This window comes from Callithrix jacchus, chromosome 7 (genome assembly GCF_049354715.1).
Source record: "Callithrix jacchus isolate 240 chromosome 7, calJac240_pri, whole genome shotgun sequence".
Lineage (NCBI taxonomy): Eukaryota > Metazoa > Chordata > Mammalia > Primates > Cebidae > Callithrix > Callithrix jacchus.
Window position 1 is genome coordinate 147,079,483 of NC_133508.1, and position 14,309 is coordinate 147,093,791.

At 44.8% G+C, this 14,309-nt stretch overlaps 1 protein-coding gene and 1 non-coding gene across 5 annotated transcripts in view; one reads left to right on the plus strand and one right to left on the minus strand.

Annotated features, from left to right (window-relative positions):
• ELAPOR1 (endosome-lysosome associated apoptosis and autophagy regulator 1) overlaps positions 1 to 3,991 on the plus strand; it is an 87,809-nt gene extending 83,818 nt beyond the window's left edge. For 2 of the 4 annotated variants that reach the window (XM_017974991.4, XM_035252368.3), the window contains one exon: positions 167 to 3,991. In XM_017974991.4, the coding sequence (XP_017830480.3) occupies positions 167 to 235 (69 nt within the window). In that variant the 3' untranslated portion in view covers positions 236 to 3,991. Of the gene's footprint in view, positions 1 to 135 lie in introns of all 4 variants that reach the window. The other 2 variants (XM_035252364.3, XM_078332694.1) reach the window with 1 other exon arrangement.
• A 1,003-nt stretch (positions 3,992 to 4,994) lies between these two features.
• Positions 4,995 to 5,057, minus strand: LOC118143447 (U7 small nuclear RNA). Its single transcript, XR_004727663.1, has one exon. It is a non-coding gene; the product is annotated as a U7 small nuclear RNA (small nuclear RNA).
• Between the last annotated feature and the right edge of the window lie 9,252 nt (positions 5,058 to 14,309).

Here is a 14,309-nt window from a genome sequence, read left to right on the forward strand (position 1 = left end):
GAAGGGAGCAAGCAGAATAGAGAGTATCTCATTTCTGTGTTTCCACAAAGCCACTGAAACAGGAATTTCATAAGGGTTCCTTCTGTCACCGATTTTCCATTTCTCTCCTTTGTCCCCAAACTTGCCCCTGTGCAGCAGCCAGCTCCTGTCACCATCTCTCTTTCAGAGGACTCCTGATGGATTTGACTCAGTGCCGCTGAAGACATCCTCAGGAGGCCCAGACATGGACCTATGAATGGCATCGCCTGCCTCGCCTGCCTCCTCACCTTGCATAGCACCTTTGCAAGCCTGCGGCAATTTGGGTGCCAGCATCCTGCAACACCCACTGCTGGAAATCTCTTCATTGTGGCCTTATCAGAAGATGTTTGAATTTCAGATCTTTTTTTTTATGGAGTACCCAAGTTCTCCTTTCTGCTTGCCTCAAACCTGCCAAATATACCCACACTTTGTTTGTAAATATGCCCTTGCTTTGCTTGTATCTTGTTTCCCAAAATGGCCCATCCGCCAGAGCCATAGCTTCATCTGCTCATAATTCCTATAGCTCTGGAATGAAAATATTTCTGTCTTCTTAAGTATAGAAATTACTTCCCTGTAATCTAACTTAAGGGCAGAAACAGCTTGGAGATTTTTTCACATGCCCAGAGCTCATGATCTCTTTAGGAGAGAAGCTGGGTTAGGAGGGTATCCGGGTTCCCCAGTGGACAATCTTCATAGCAGCCTGGATCCATTTCTCCTGGATCAGCTCAAAGGGAGTACAATGGGTAGTCTGAGGACAAGGTGAGTAAGGCTTGGGGAAGAAAAGGCTTGAAAAGCACAAAGAGAGGCAGCAAGGAACCGTTTTGTTTTTGAAACGTTCTCTCTGTCACCTAGGCTGGAGTGCAGTGGTGCAATCACTGTTCACTGCAGCCTCAAATCTCTTGGGCTTAAGTTATCCTCCCACCTCAACCTCCCAAGTAGCTAGGACTACAAGTGTGCACCACCAGGCCCACTAATTTTTATATTTTTTTTGTAGAGACAGGGTTTCATCATGTTGCCTAGGCTGGTCTCCAACTCCTGGGCTCAAGTAGTCTGTTTGCCTCAGCCTCCCAAAGCACTGGGACTGCAGGCATAAGCCACTGCACTCAGCCTTTTGTTTGTTTTTTAAACCAGGTAGCTCATTCCTTGTTTTAAGTAAATGATAAATATACTCACAAAAGGCAATGAAAAAAGTTCATCAAGAAAATGCCCAAAGCCTTGGTGGAAGCATCCTCCCTATTTATTTTAAACCTCCCACTATCACTCTATGACCCTGAAAAGAATCCAGGTCAGCCCCAAACCCAGATGTTCCAGCCTTATCCTCTATTGGATTTACCCACAGAGATGGCAACCCCCTGTCAGTGAGGAAAATGCCCCATCCTTGAGTGCCTCCATCCTCGAAGTTTAGGTCATATTATGGAACAGGGGTCTCTTATTTGAAAAGGGCACAGGGAGGCCAAGATTTTAATGGGGCACTTTTAGGGGATTCAGCCCACAATGGCAGGGGCCTGAGGTGGCCGTGATGTCTGCTTCTAAGCTTAACCCATCTGCTCAGGCACACAATAAATGTCTAGGTGGCCGAAAATGGAACTAAATCCCAGGCCCATACCCCAGCAGCAGAATCAGACCAGTCTTCAAGGAAGGAAGGCTAGGAGAGTTTAAAGATGTTCACTGGGCCCAGCTTGGTGGCTCACACCTGGAATCCCAAGGCAGGATGGTCACTTGAGCTCAGGAGTTTAAGACCAGCCTGGGCAACATAGTGAGACCCTGTCTCTAAAAAATTAAAAAATAAACAAGGTGTTTATCAAGCTGGGATACTTCTTACTTTCAAGCCCTTATCTTTCTCTTTTTTTTCATTCTCATTTGCTTTTTGTGCTAAAAAACTAAAGAGACTTCTGGTTCCATTTCTGGCAATATCCCTTCTGAAAGGCGAGTAGAGTGGGTGTCTTCTATGCCCATTTTCCCTCAATTTCATGCCAACTATTATCAATGAACTTTTAAGTACCTAGAATGGGTAAAACCAGAGCAAGACTTTAAATTACCTTCTTTTTTCTTCTACTGGTAATTCTGCCTCCATCACTATCAGGATAGGGTGACCTTCCCTTGATCAAGCCCCAGTTGTCCATGATTTGTGCCTGTGCCCTTTCTCCAGTGGCCATTTGGTGACCAGATGGTAGATACAGAAAGGGGATGGCATTTGCAAGTGATTTGTCTGCCACAAAATGGGTTGCTCATCTGGATTAGCCACTGCTGCCCTGGCGATGGCTTTCTAAGAGTCAGTGTGAGCAAGAGCCATGCTGTGGCCTCTGGCCATCAACAGTGTTGGTGATGGCAGGAAGTCCCTTTGGTCTAATAAATCCAGTTTTTCCTTAGGTATCCAAATTCTCCCTCCTTCTGTAGGAGTCAGGCTCTCAGAACGTGTGTCCATGTCGGAATTCCCTGTGTGGATGCAGATATGCAGCTCCTGAGCTCCGGCCTAAAATCTGCTGTAGCCTCGCAATACCTGGACATGTCCCATTTCACTGGATAGCTTTCTTTTGTGACAAAGGCCACAAACAGCCCTTAGACTATTTTGGAAACGGTAGGAAAAGGTACATATGCCTTTGACTTCTTTATTCTGACTCCACTAATTTTAGCCATAATACTTTAAGTAGTTCCTTTTTTTTTTTTTTAACAGAGTTTCACTCTTGTCACCCAGGCTGTGGTGCAATCACACAATCTTGGCTCACCACAACCTCTACCTCCTGAGTTCAAGCGATTCTCCTGCCTCAGCCTCCCGAGTAGTTGGGACTGCAGGTGCCTGCCACCATGCCTGGCTAATTTTTGTATTTTTAGTAGAGATGGGATTTCACCATGCTGGCCAGGCTAGTCTCGAACTCCTGACCTCAGGTCATCTGCCCGCCTCAGCCTCCCAAAGTGCTGGGATTTTGAGTGTGAGCCACCACACCTGGCAAGGAGCTCCTTTTTACTACCCCTTACTGCGCTGACTTCTGCAGGTCTGCCCCATGACCTGTCAGGAACTCCTGACTTATGCTACCAGGGTCACCTGTTGCTCCCCTAGCAAGTTGGACATGTCATATATTTTTAACAGCTTTATTGAGATCTAATTCAGATATCAAACAATTCAACTTTAAAACCTAGGATTCAATGGCTTTTAGCATACTCAGAGTTGTGCACCCATTTGAGTAAAGACATGTTTAATTTCCTTTTCTTTCTTTCTTTTTTTTTTTTTGAGACAGAATCTTGCTCTGTTGCCCAGGCTGGAGTGCAGTGGCATGATCTCAGCTCACTGCAGCCTCCCCATCCTGGGTTCAAGTGATTCTCCCTCCTCAGCCTCCCCAGTAGCTGAGATTACAAGTGTGTGCCGCCACACCCAACTAATTTTTGTGGTTTTAGTAGAGACAGGGTTTCACCATGTTGGCTATGCTGGTCTCGAACTCCTGGGCTCAAGTGATCCACCCACCTCGGCCTCTCAAAGTGCTGGGATTACAGGCATGAGCCACCGCATCTGGCCTACATGTTCAGTTTTCCCTGAACAAAGGCATTAGTCCTTGACCTAGGGCTGTAGTGGTCTGTCCAGGCTGTTGCTAGAGGGAGTGCAATAAAATGTTTAAATCTCATTTGGTTACTCTGAGTCCTGGAACATGCAGTAACTCTCATCCCATAGTCATCACTGTATCTGGCTGGGAATACAAATGAAGATTGTGGTGTATTCAAGCAGCAGGGATTTTTTTTTTTATGCCAACAAACTTTTTTTTGTCTGACTACATTAAAGATAAGACTGGCTATATTTATACAACAGAGACTTTGTAATAGATTTTTTCAGCTTTGTGAAATTGAATTTTTGTCTCTTCAGGACTGGTCGGATTTCCTTTTTACTCTGTATTCCAAGCATTAATAGTTTGTTAGGGGATGGGTATTGCATGTCACTTTTTTTTTTTTTTTTTGTAAAATAAAAACATACCTTACAAATTTTCTTGAACGTGGGTCTGGTGACTGGAGGAATGAGTGGGAAATGTAAGTGTCCTGGAAGCTTAAACTGAAGAGAAGGATTCCACATTCACAGAGAGGCAGAGAAAAGAGCACAGACTTCCCAACAAGATAGTCATAGACTAGAAACCTCCTACTACTTGTTGAGGAATCAGTCAATGACCAAAGCCTCAACTTCCACATGATACCTAACTCCCAAGATTGAATGAGGTCAAAAGAGATAACTCATAAACTACTTTGCATGTTACTTCCCTTCCCTTCTGCTCAGGTTTCTTTCGGGGAGCATGAGGCCAGCCACATAATAATAATAATAAATCCACAAATAGAAGTAAAATTAGCTTCTTTGGGTATAAGGTAGATTATCACAAACTAGATGTGGAGAAAATCCTGGACAATAAATACCAAGGACCTACCCTTTCCCTGGGTTTCTGGATTTTTGCTTTCTTTTTCTTTTTCTTTCTTTTTTTTTTTTTTGTCTCACTGTGTTGACTAGGCTGGAGTGCAGTGGCACAATCTCAGCTCACTGCAGCTTCAACCTCCTGGGCTCAAGTGATCCTCCCACCTCAGCCTCCTGAGTAGCTGGGACTACAGGCATGCACCACCATGCCTGGCTAATTTCTGTATTTTTTGGAGAGACAGGGTTTCACCACGTTGCTGGTCTCAAACTCCTGGGTTCTAGAGATATGCTCTCCTTGGCCTCCAAAGTGCTGGGATTGCAGGCGTGAGGCCAGTGTGCCTGGCTGGATATTTCTGCTTCCGTACTTCATTCTAGTTGCGGGCACTTGATCCCCAAAAAGAAGTCTCTCAGGTATTAATAGACGAGTTGGGAACTTCACAGACTTTTCAGACTGAATGGCACTAATGCCAGATGTTCTTTATCAGGGTCCTTAGGTAATGTCTAGCCTTCAAACAGGCCTCTCCCTGCCAGTGTTTCCTACACCAGTATGAACCCCCTGCTCTGTAGCCAGAGCCCTTTTTCTTTGTTCGTGAAAAGTTTTCTGGTAAAAGCCAGAAAACCTGCTAAACAAATTCTAAAAGAAGGTGCGACAGCTCATGCCTGTAATCCCAGCACTTTGGGAGGCCCAGATGGAGGACAGCTTGAGGCAGGAGGTTGAGGTTACAGTGAGCTATGATCGTGGATTGCACAACTGCCCTCCAGCCTGGGTGACAAAGGCATATCCTGTCTTAAAAAAAAAAAATCTACAAGAGCGGTAACACTCAAAGCCATTTTTCTTTTTTTTTTTTTTTTTGAGACGGAGTTTTACTCTTGTTACCCAGGCTGGAGTGCAATGGCGCCATCTCGGCTCACCGCAACCTCCGCCTCCTGGGTTCAGGCAATTCTCCTGCCTCAGCCTCCCGAGCAGCTGGGATTACAGGCACGCGCCACCACGCCCAGCTAATTTTTTGTATTTTTAGTGGAGACGGGGTTTCACCATGTTGACCAGGATGGTCTCAATCTCTTGACCTTGTGATCCACCCACCTCGGCCTCCCAAAGTGCTGGGATTACAGGCGTGAGCCACCGCGCCCGGCCTCAAAGCCATTTTTCTAACACATCTGACAGCACTCAAATGTGCCATCTCTGATGGCTCTTTATTGCTGTCAGACAGGAGCAATCGGCAGCAGGTACCCACGTACACTCCAAGGCTGATTGTTTATGGCCCACATCTACTTTGACTGGGTGGTACCTGGGTTGTACTAGTGGTTAAATATTTTGAACAGATTGGGAACGATCCAAGATGGCTGATCGCTAACATCTCGGGATTGCAGCTCCCAGTTAAAGCTCAGAGAATGAGAGGACGCCACACTTTCAGACAAAATTTGGTCGCTTACGGAGCAGAAGATTTCCCAGTGGAGAAGTCACACGGGTTGCCAGCACAACTCTTGGGGCTGGTGCAGCGGTTTTGCCGGCACCTCGATGCAGCAGCTCGTGGTGCAGAGTAAATGGGATTGGTCCCCCTTCTGACCGAGGTTTGGGAGGAGCCGCATGGGTCACCAGCAAGACTCTTGTGGCTGGTGCAGCGGTTTTGCCAGCACCTCGGCGCGGCAGCTCTTGGTGCAGAGTAAAAGGGACTGGTTCCCCTTCTGACCGAGGTTTGGAGCTCCAGGAAGGCAGAGTCACCTATTACAAACTCAAGAAGGAAGCCAGACTAGAGATTCCCGGGCAGAAAAGCACCATCAGTCTCAACGCTGCTGTTTTGGCCAGCGCAGTGGGTCGCTCATATTTCGGCCCTGGGAATTAACAACTTGGACGTCCACTCAGAGACCTAATTTGAAAGTTGGTAATTACAAAGATGACAGGTAGATAAATTTACAATGATGGGAAGAAACCAGCATAAAAAGGCTGAGAATACTCAAAATCAGAATGCCTCTCCCTCTAAAGAGGATCACAGTTCCTCACCAACAAGGGAACAAGGCTTGATGGAGAACGAGCGCATCCCAGAAGATGAATAATAACAAACTTCTGTGAGTTAAAAGAACATGTTGTAGCCCAATGTAAAGAAACTAAGAACTTTGAAAAAAGGTTTGATGAAATCCTAATGAGAATAGACAACTTAGAGGGAAATATAAGTGAATTAATGGAACTGAAGAATACATTACAGGAACTCCGAGAAGTATGCACAGGTTTAAACACTCGAATTGTTCAAGCAGAAGAAAGGATATCAGAGGTTGAAGTCCAACTTAATGAAATAAAAATGAGAAGATTAGAGAAAAAAGGATAAAAAGGAATGAGCAAAGTCTCCAAGAAATGTGGGACTATGTGAAAAGACCAAATTTACGTTTTGAGAGGTGTACCTGAATGCGACAGAGAGAATGAATCCAAGCTGGAAAATATTCTTCAGGATATTATTCAGGAAAATTTTCCTAAACTAGCAAAGCAGGACAAGATTCAACCCCAGGTAATACAGAGAACACCACAAAGATATTCCTTAAGAAGAGCAACCCCAAGGCACATAATCGTTAGATTCACCAGGGTTGAAACGAAGGAGAAAATACTAAGGGCAGCCAGAGAGAAAGGTCAGGTTACCCACAAAGGGAAGCCTATCAGACTTACAGCAGATCTCTCAGCAGAAACTCTACAAGCCAGAAGAGAGTGGGGGCCAATATTCAACATCCTTAAAGAACAGAATTTTTAGCCCAGAATTTCATATCCAGCCAAACTAAGCTTCACAACTGAAGGAAAAATAAAATCTTTTATGAACAAGCAAGTACTCAGAGATTTTATTACCACCAGGCCTGCTTTACAAGAGCTTCTGAAAGAAGCATTACACATAGAAAGAAACAACCAGTATTAGCCTTTCTAAAAATATACCAAAAAGTAAAGAGCATCAACAAAGAAGAATTTACATCAACGAATGGATAAAACAGCCAGTTAACATCAAATGGCAGTAATCCTGAATTTAAATCAACTAAATCCCCCAATCAAAAGACACAGCCAAAACCCAGCGGCATGTTACATTTAGACCTGTGTCACATGCAAGGATACACAAAGACTCAAAACAAAGGGATGGAGAAAGATTTACCAACCAAATGGAGAGCAAAAATAAATAAATAAATAAAAAGCAGGAGTTGCAATTCTTGCATCTGATAAAATAGATTTTAAAGCAACAAAGATATAGTGGTAAAAGGATCAATGCAACAACAAGAGCTAACGATCCTAACACCCGATACATGGAGACTTAGACTCAATGAGACAGAAAATTAATAAGGATATCAAGGACTCGAACTCAGGTCCAGAACAAGTAAACTTAATAAATATTTATAGAGCTCTCCACTTCAAATACACAAAATATACATTCTTGTCAATACCACATCACACCTACTCATAGGTTTAAATGAAATATTGATTGGCCATTATTAATATCCATTTTTTTTAGAATAAAGCAATATTTCCATTCTCTCTCCCACTTTTTCTTCCTCTTTCTTACTCTCCTTCACTCCTTGTTTTTCTTTCCTTCTCTGAAAAAAGAAAAAAAGAAATCAACTTGTAGACCTCTAGATCCAGGTCGGCAATGTCTCTCTCATTGCCTGATTTTCTTCCTTCTCTTTTCTCCCTCCCTCCCTTCCTCCTTTCCTCCTTTCCTCCCTTCCTGCCTTCCTCCCTTCCTACAAAAAAAAAATGAAAAAATAAATAAACAAATAAAATTATCATTAAAAAAAAATTTTTTTTTGAACATTGCCCCTGCTTATAGCATAAAGTCAAAACTCTAAGAAGGAAAGTAGAAAAGAAAACACATTCATTTGGCAACTCTGTGTCAAACTTGGACTTAATGCTTTCACAGCATTGCCTTTCTTTCCTTTTTACTACAGCCCTGGAGGCAGCTACTATCCCCAATACGATAGAAAAAGAAACTGTGTCTCCAACAGACTGAGTAAAGTGGCCTACAAGGTCCCTAACAGCCCAGCTGTCCCACCCTCCCAACATTGTTTCTACTCCAACTACCCTGAGCTTTTGATCTGCTCTCCATCACAAGCACTTTCATGCCTCCAGCTTTGGTGTGTGCTCCCTCTCTGTCCCTCTGTTTCCTTTTCACCTCACAGATCCCACTCAGCCTTCCACGTCACCCCACTGTGGGATGTAACAGGGAATAAACAATCCCATGGGAGTACTGCTATTAATCTTAATGAATTCAACTGTGCAAAGCAACAAACAAGTAACAGACACAAGCTTGTGCAATGCAACAAACAAGCAACAGACACTGTACAATGCAACAAACTTGCAACAGACACAATCAAGCTTGAAACTGCAGGGCAGGAAGAGCCCTGAGTAATGGTCTGGAAATGTTTTTAAGGGTTTCCCAATCACTGATGAAGAAGTAAAATACATTATCAGGTGACCAGGCAAGAACAAACTTAAGACTTGGTTTAAATCTTAAAGAAGACAATTAATGAACAGGGAACCATAGAGCAACAGTGAATATTAAGAGATAGAGAAACTGATTTAGGGTTGCAATACAAAACTTTGTGAATAATTTAAGAGCTATTCAAGGGGAATTCGGAATATAAACTAATTTTGTCTCGGTGCCAAAGTTAACAATCCCACATAAAATGCAATTCCCTATACAGTGGTTCAGCCTTAATAGTACTTTCACTTTCCACAGTTGCAGTTACCCAAAGTCAACTTAATTCAAAAAATATTAAATGAAAATTTCAAAATAAACTATTCGTAAGTTTTAAATTGTGTGCCATTATGGGTGGCATAATGAAATCTTGTGCCATCTCACTCCTTCCCACCTGGGACATGAATCATCCCTTTGTCCTGAGTATCCACGCTGTCTACACTATCCACCCATTACTCACTTAGCGCCATCTCAGTTACCAGATCGAAAAAAACACAGTATATGTAGAGAACTCAGTATATGTAGGGATCCATAGGTCTGAGGTTTCAGGCATCCACTGGGGACTACTGTATGATACAGTATGGTGGGAGAATTGATATCTTACCCCAACTCTATCAGATGGAGAGGCTGGATCAAAGTCTCCCCAGGTCCTGGCAGCTTTCCCTGACCCACGCTATTTTTAAACGATTCCTGCTTAGTTGCTGAAGGATAACAACATGGACTTCCTTTGTTACTGTGTCTCTCTGATAGAAGGGAATGGGTAAGCCAGAGCTGGAGGTTGGGTGGTCAGTTCCTTCTGAAACAGTATCATCAATACTACTGTACTGTGGGAAACCAGAAGGGTGCCTAACAATTTACAGGGAGGGGTAAAAAGGATGTCAGAGAAGCTTCCAGTAGAAAGGAGGAATTAGGTTGGAGAAACAGAGAAGAGAAAGGGAGTTCCAGGAAGAAGGCACGTGTGCAAAGAAAGGCTCAGAGGCAAGGAAAGGGAGCCACAAGTAGATGGGAATGGGGAATTTGAGGGGAAGATGTTAAGAGATAAAGACGGCCAGCTGAGGTGGCTCACACCTGTAACCCCAGCACTTCCAGCACCTTAAGAGGCCAAAGTGGGAGGACTGCTCCACCCGAGGAGTTTGAGAACAGCTTGGACAACATGGCAAAGCCCCGTATCTACCAAAACAAAAACAAAAAGTAGTTGGGCGTGGGGGCACACACCTGTAGTCTCAGCTACTCAGGAGGCTGAGGTGGGAGGATCCCTTGAAGCTGGAAAGGTCGAAGCTGCAGTGAGCCATGGTTGTACCACTGTGGGGAACACAGTGGGATACACACGTGCGTGCGCATGCACACACATACACACACACGAGATAAAGAGGGAATATGTTAGAGAAGCTGGGAGGGGGCAGATCATAAATGGCATTGCCACCCGTGTTTGGATTCCCCTGAGGGTAACAGGTATCCACAGAATATCTCTAGCAAGGGAGTGACAGGATTGGACTTGTTCATTGAACATTGAGAAATCCTATATTTAAAAAAAGGAAAGAAAGAAAAGAAAGAAAGGGAAGGAAGGAAGGAAGGGAAGGGGGAGGAAGAAGGAAGGAAGGAAGAAAAGAAGGAAGGAAGGAAGGAAGGAAGGAAGGAAGGAAGGAAGGAAGGAAGAAAGAAAGGAAGGAAGGAAGGAATCCAAGACAGGGGAATACAAAGGGCTGCTGTAGTGAGGCCTAAGAGAAACGTTCCAAGTTAGCCAGTTCCAAATTGGGAACATTGAGGTAGGCAGCTTTGGTTGAGTGCCCCACACCCTCTTTTCTTACTCTCTCTCTGCAGTCGCTCTTTCTCCCTAGGCTGCCCACTACCTGTTCAGGATCTCCAAGGCAGTAGCTTCACCCAGGACTCTGTGCTCGCTGACCTGCGACAAGCTTCCACCTTCTCAGCCTACTCCCCCGATCCCACTCACTCAGTGAGGATGTAACAAGCACTCACCATGGGTAAGGCAGTGTGCTAGGTCCCATGGGGAGAAAAAAGCAAATACCCAATGGCCTCTGCCCTATAAAATCACGCCCCATAGCATAGTCAGGGTTCTCACTGCCTGTTTTCCACTAAGGAATGCTAGTAAAAGGGCAAAGCCCAAACATTAGGCTATCTTAGGTATTTACCTGTGTCCTGGTTTTGATTACATCACTTACCTTCTCTGGGCCTGTTTCCTTATATAGAAAATGAAAGCATTAGCCTGGCTGGCTGTTTTCCAGTCGGGGCTTCTTGAGCCCTTCAGTCCTCAGAGGCAGTATCCAAGAACATTCTTGGTAGTTAGGGTTAACAGAAATCTCATATCCAAAGGTGGCGGGGCTTCACACCATCACTCCATAACTAAAGTTTTTGTGTTGATTTGTTATTGCATTAGCTTCTGGCAGGAGTTACTTAGTGCAGCCACACTGCTTATTTCCTGCTGATCAGAATTTTTAGTTGGCAGCCATATAGATCTGACTAATAAAAATGCCAAATGAATTATTATTTAAAAAAGTTATGTTGGCCGGGCGCGGTGGCTCAAGCCTGTAATCCCAGCACTTTGGGAGGCTGAGGCGGGTGGATCACGAGGTCAAGAGATCGAGACCATCCTGGTCAACAGGGTGAAACCCTATCTCTACTAAAAATACAAAAAATTAGCTGGGCATGGTGACGTGTGCCTGTAATCCCAGCTACTCAGGAGGCTGAGGCAGGAGAATTGCCTGAACCCAGGAGGCGGAGGTTGCGGTGAGCCGAGATCGCGCCATTGCACTCCAGCCTGGGTAACAAGAGCGAAACTCCGTCTCAAAAAAAAAAAAAAAATTATGTTAATTGAACAAAAATATTTCAAAACACGAGGGACAAATTGATGAAAAGATCAGGAATCATTAAGTTAACAGATCGCTAAAGTTCCCCTCCAACTCTAAAAATCCTGTTTCTGAGCTGATTCTGAGCTATTATGTTAATTTATTATACTCATCAGGTAACATGAAAAAAAATTTTTTTTTTTTGAGATGAAGTCTTACTCTGTCATCTAGGCTGGAGTGCAGTGGCTTGATCTCAGCTCACGGCAACCTCTGCCTCCTAGGTTCAAGCCATTTTCGTGACTCAGCCTCCCAGGTAGCTGGGATTACAGGCATGTGCCACCCCACCTAGCTAATTTTTGTCTTTTTAGTAGAGATAGGGTTTCGCCATGTTGGCCAGGCTGGTCTCAAACCCCTGACCTCAGGTAATCCACCCACCTCAGCCTCCCAAAGTGTTAGGATTATAGCACCCGGCCACATGAACATTTTAAAGGGAGATGTTTGTAATCTAATAAGACTAATTGTGAAAATTCACAAATAAATTTGGAGAGATTAGAATACCAAGATCACTCGTTGAATGACACTGATGACCTCCTTAACGAGTTGACCCAGGGCCACTGGGACCACTTCAACCCCAGAAACACCCGTCACTGTTTTCGAAACTTAATGGACAATACACTTTGGCAGTGCCTTCAATGACATGAAAGTAGGCAGCACTCCCATCACAGACCTTGCCCTCAGGAGGTTTTAGAGAACCCAGCACTTTGAGGAGAGTCTTCTTAGATGATTTCCTCGAGACTGCAGCTCCTCACCCTTCCTTTCCACTGGTTTTAAATCTAACACCGTAGACAGGTTGAACCAAGGGGAGCAAACCCAGACAAGCCCCTTTCCTCTGCCTCCCTCAGGGTCTCTACTTAGCTCTATCACTGTTGTTAGCCATGAACTACACTTCAGGGTTGGCTTGGCAGAGGCATTTGGGGGAGCAGGGATAGTGTAAGAGGCCAAAAAAAGAAATAAAAAAACCAACCCCATTTTTCTCCTTTTACTCACACACTCAACGCAGAACATTTCTGTGACCAGAACAGGGGTGAGAGGCCCTGGGGGATAAGTTCCTCACACACCAAGGGATTGTCCAGTGGACATCGGCTCAGCGTTCTATAATTCAATTCTATTCTGATTCCAACACTAGCTATCTGGAGATAGTGTCAGATTCCACAGGGTAAGGGCTTGATCCCACTAGACTGCCACCCTTCAGATGCCAATTGCAAGTAGTAGATTTCACCTATACTTCTGACTCACCAGTTACGGACTGGGGCTCCCACTACTCCCTCCCTGGCTCTGATTAATTTGCTGAGAAGGCTCACAGACCTCAAGGAAACATTTACCAGTTTATCATAAAGGCTAGGACAGGACAAAGGATACAAATGAACAGCCAGATGAAGAGATGGATAGGGCAAGGTGTTGGGGTGCAGAGCTTCCATGCCTTCTCTAGGCAAGACACCCTCCTGGCATCTCCACGTTTAGCAACCCGGAAGCCCATCAACTCTTGTTCAGTGTTTGTAGAGCTTGATGTCCAGCACCTCCCCTCCCCCTTTCCTGGAGGTTGGAGGGTAGGGATAAAAGTTCTGATCCTCCAATCACTTGGTCTCTCTGGTGACTGCCCCATTCTCAGGTTATCTAGGGCCCCCATCCTAAATCGCCTCCTTATTATAAACTCAGGTGTTGTCAAAGGGGCTGATTCAGGAAATTCAAGCGTTTTAGAGGCTGTGACAGGAATCAGGGACAAAAGCCAATTATATTTCATATTATAGATAATATGATAGCTATGTCACACCCTCATCTCAGAAGTCCATGATGGTGGAATAAGATCAAGAAGGTCTTAGCACATCGAGCTCTGAGAAGGCATTGGGAGTGAGGCTTTAAAGTTTCTGCAAAGTGGAAGGATTGGGGATGGGGGTGGGGAAACAGATCATCTGTTCCCAAATCCTTCAGATAATCTCGTTATCAGTGAGATTCTTTGACAACTTTGGCTTCAATCAGCAACCAGCATATTTCATTGTAAAGGCCTGAACATTATAAAATCAAAGTATGATACAGATCGTTCTTCAAGACGCTTTCAAATCGACCCAAGACATGACCTCAACACCTTACACTGCATTCAAACCTGCTAAATGTCCCTTTGCAAAAGTTTTCTCTTTTCTCTCTGAAAGGCAACCGCACTTTCCCAACCCTGTGCTCTTAAGAGTTGGTAAAGGGACAATTTGGTTTATCCCATAATCAGATTAAGAAAGGTATCCCATTTCTAAGGCAGGAGAGCAGGAATCTTAAGCTGAGGTATCCCTGGGACTAAATATGCCATCCTCTTGTAGCAAGATGGAGATGACAGCCGAGCTTCAGGGTGGAAAGACCCAACCTAGTGAGAGGAAAACGGGCACCGGGTTCTAAGCTAGGGATGAGGGGACAGGCCTCTGCCTGGCCTGAGACAGGAGGAGGAAACTGAGGCATTCGCACTTTTATGGGGCGATCACAGTCCCTGCAGAGCGGAGCAGAGCCGGGGAGAAGGAACCGGAGGTAGAGTCCCACGCCCACCCACTCTCCCCTCCCCTCCCACCGCGGCCCCGCCTCCCACAAGCCGCTTCCGGCCGAGAGGGGGCGCCTGCGGGC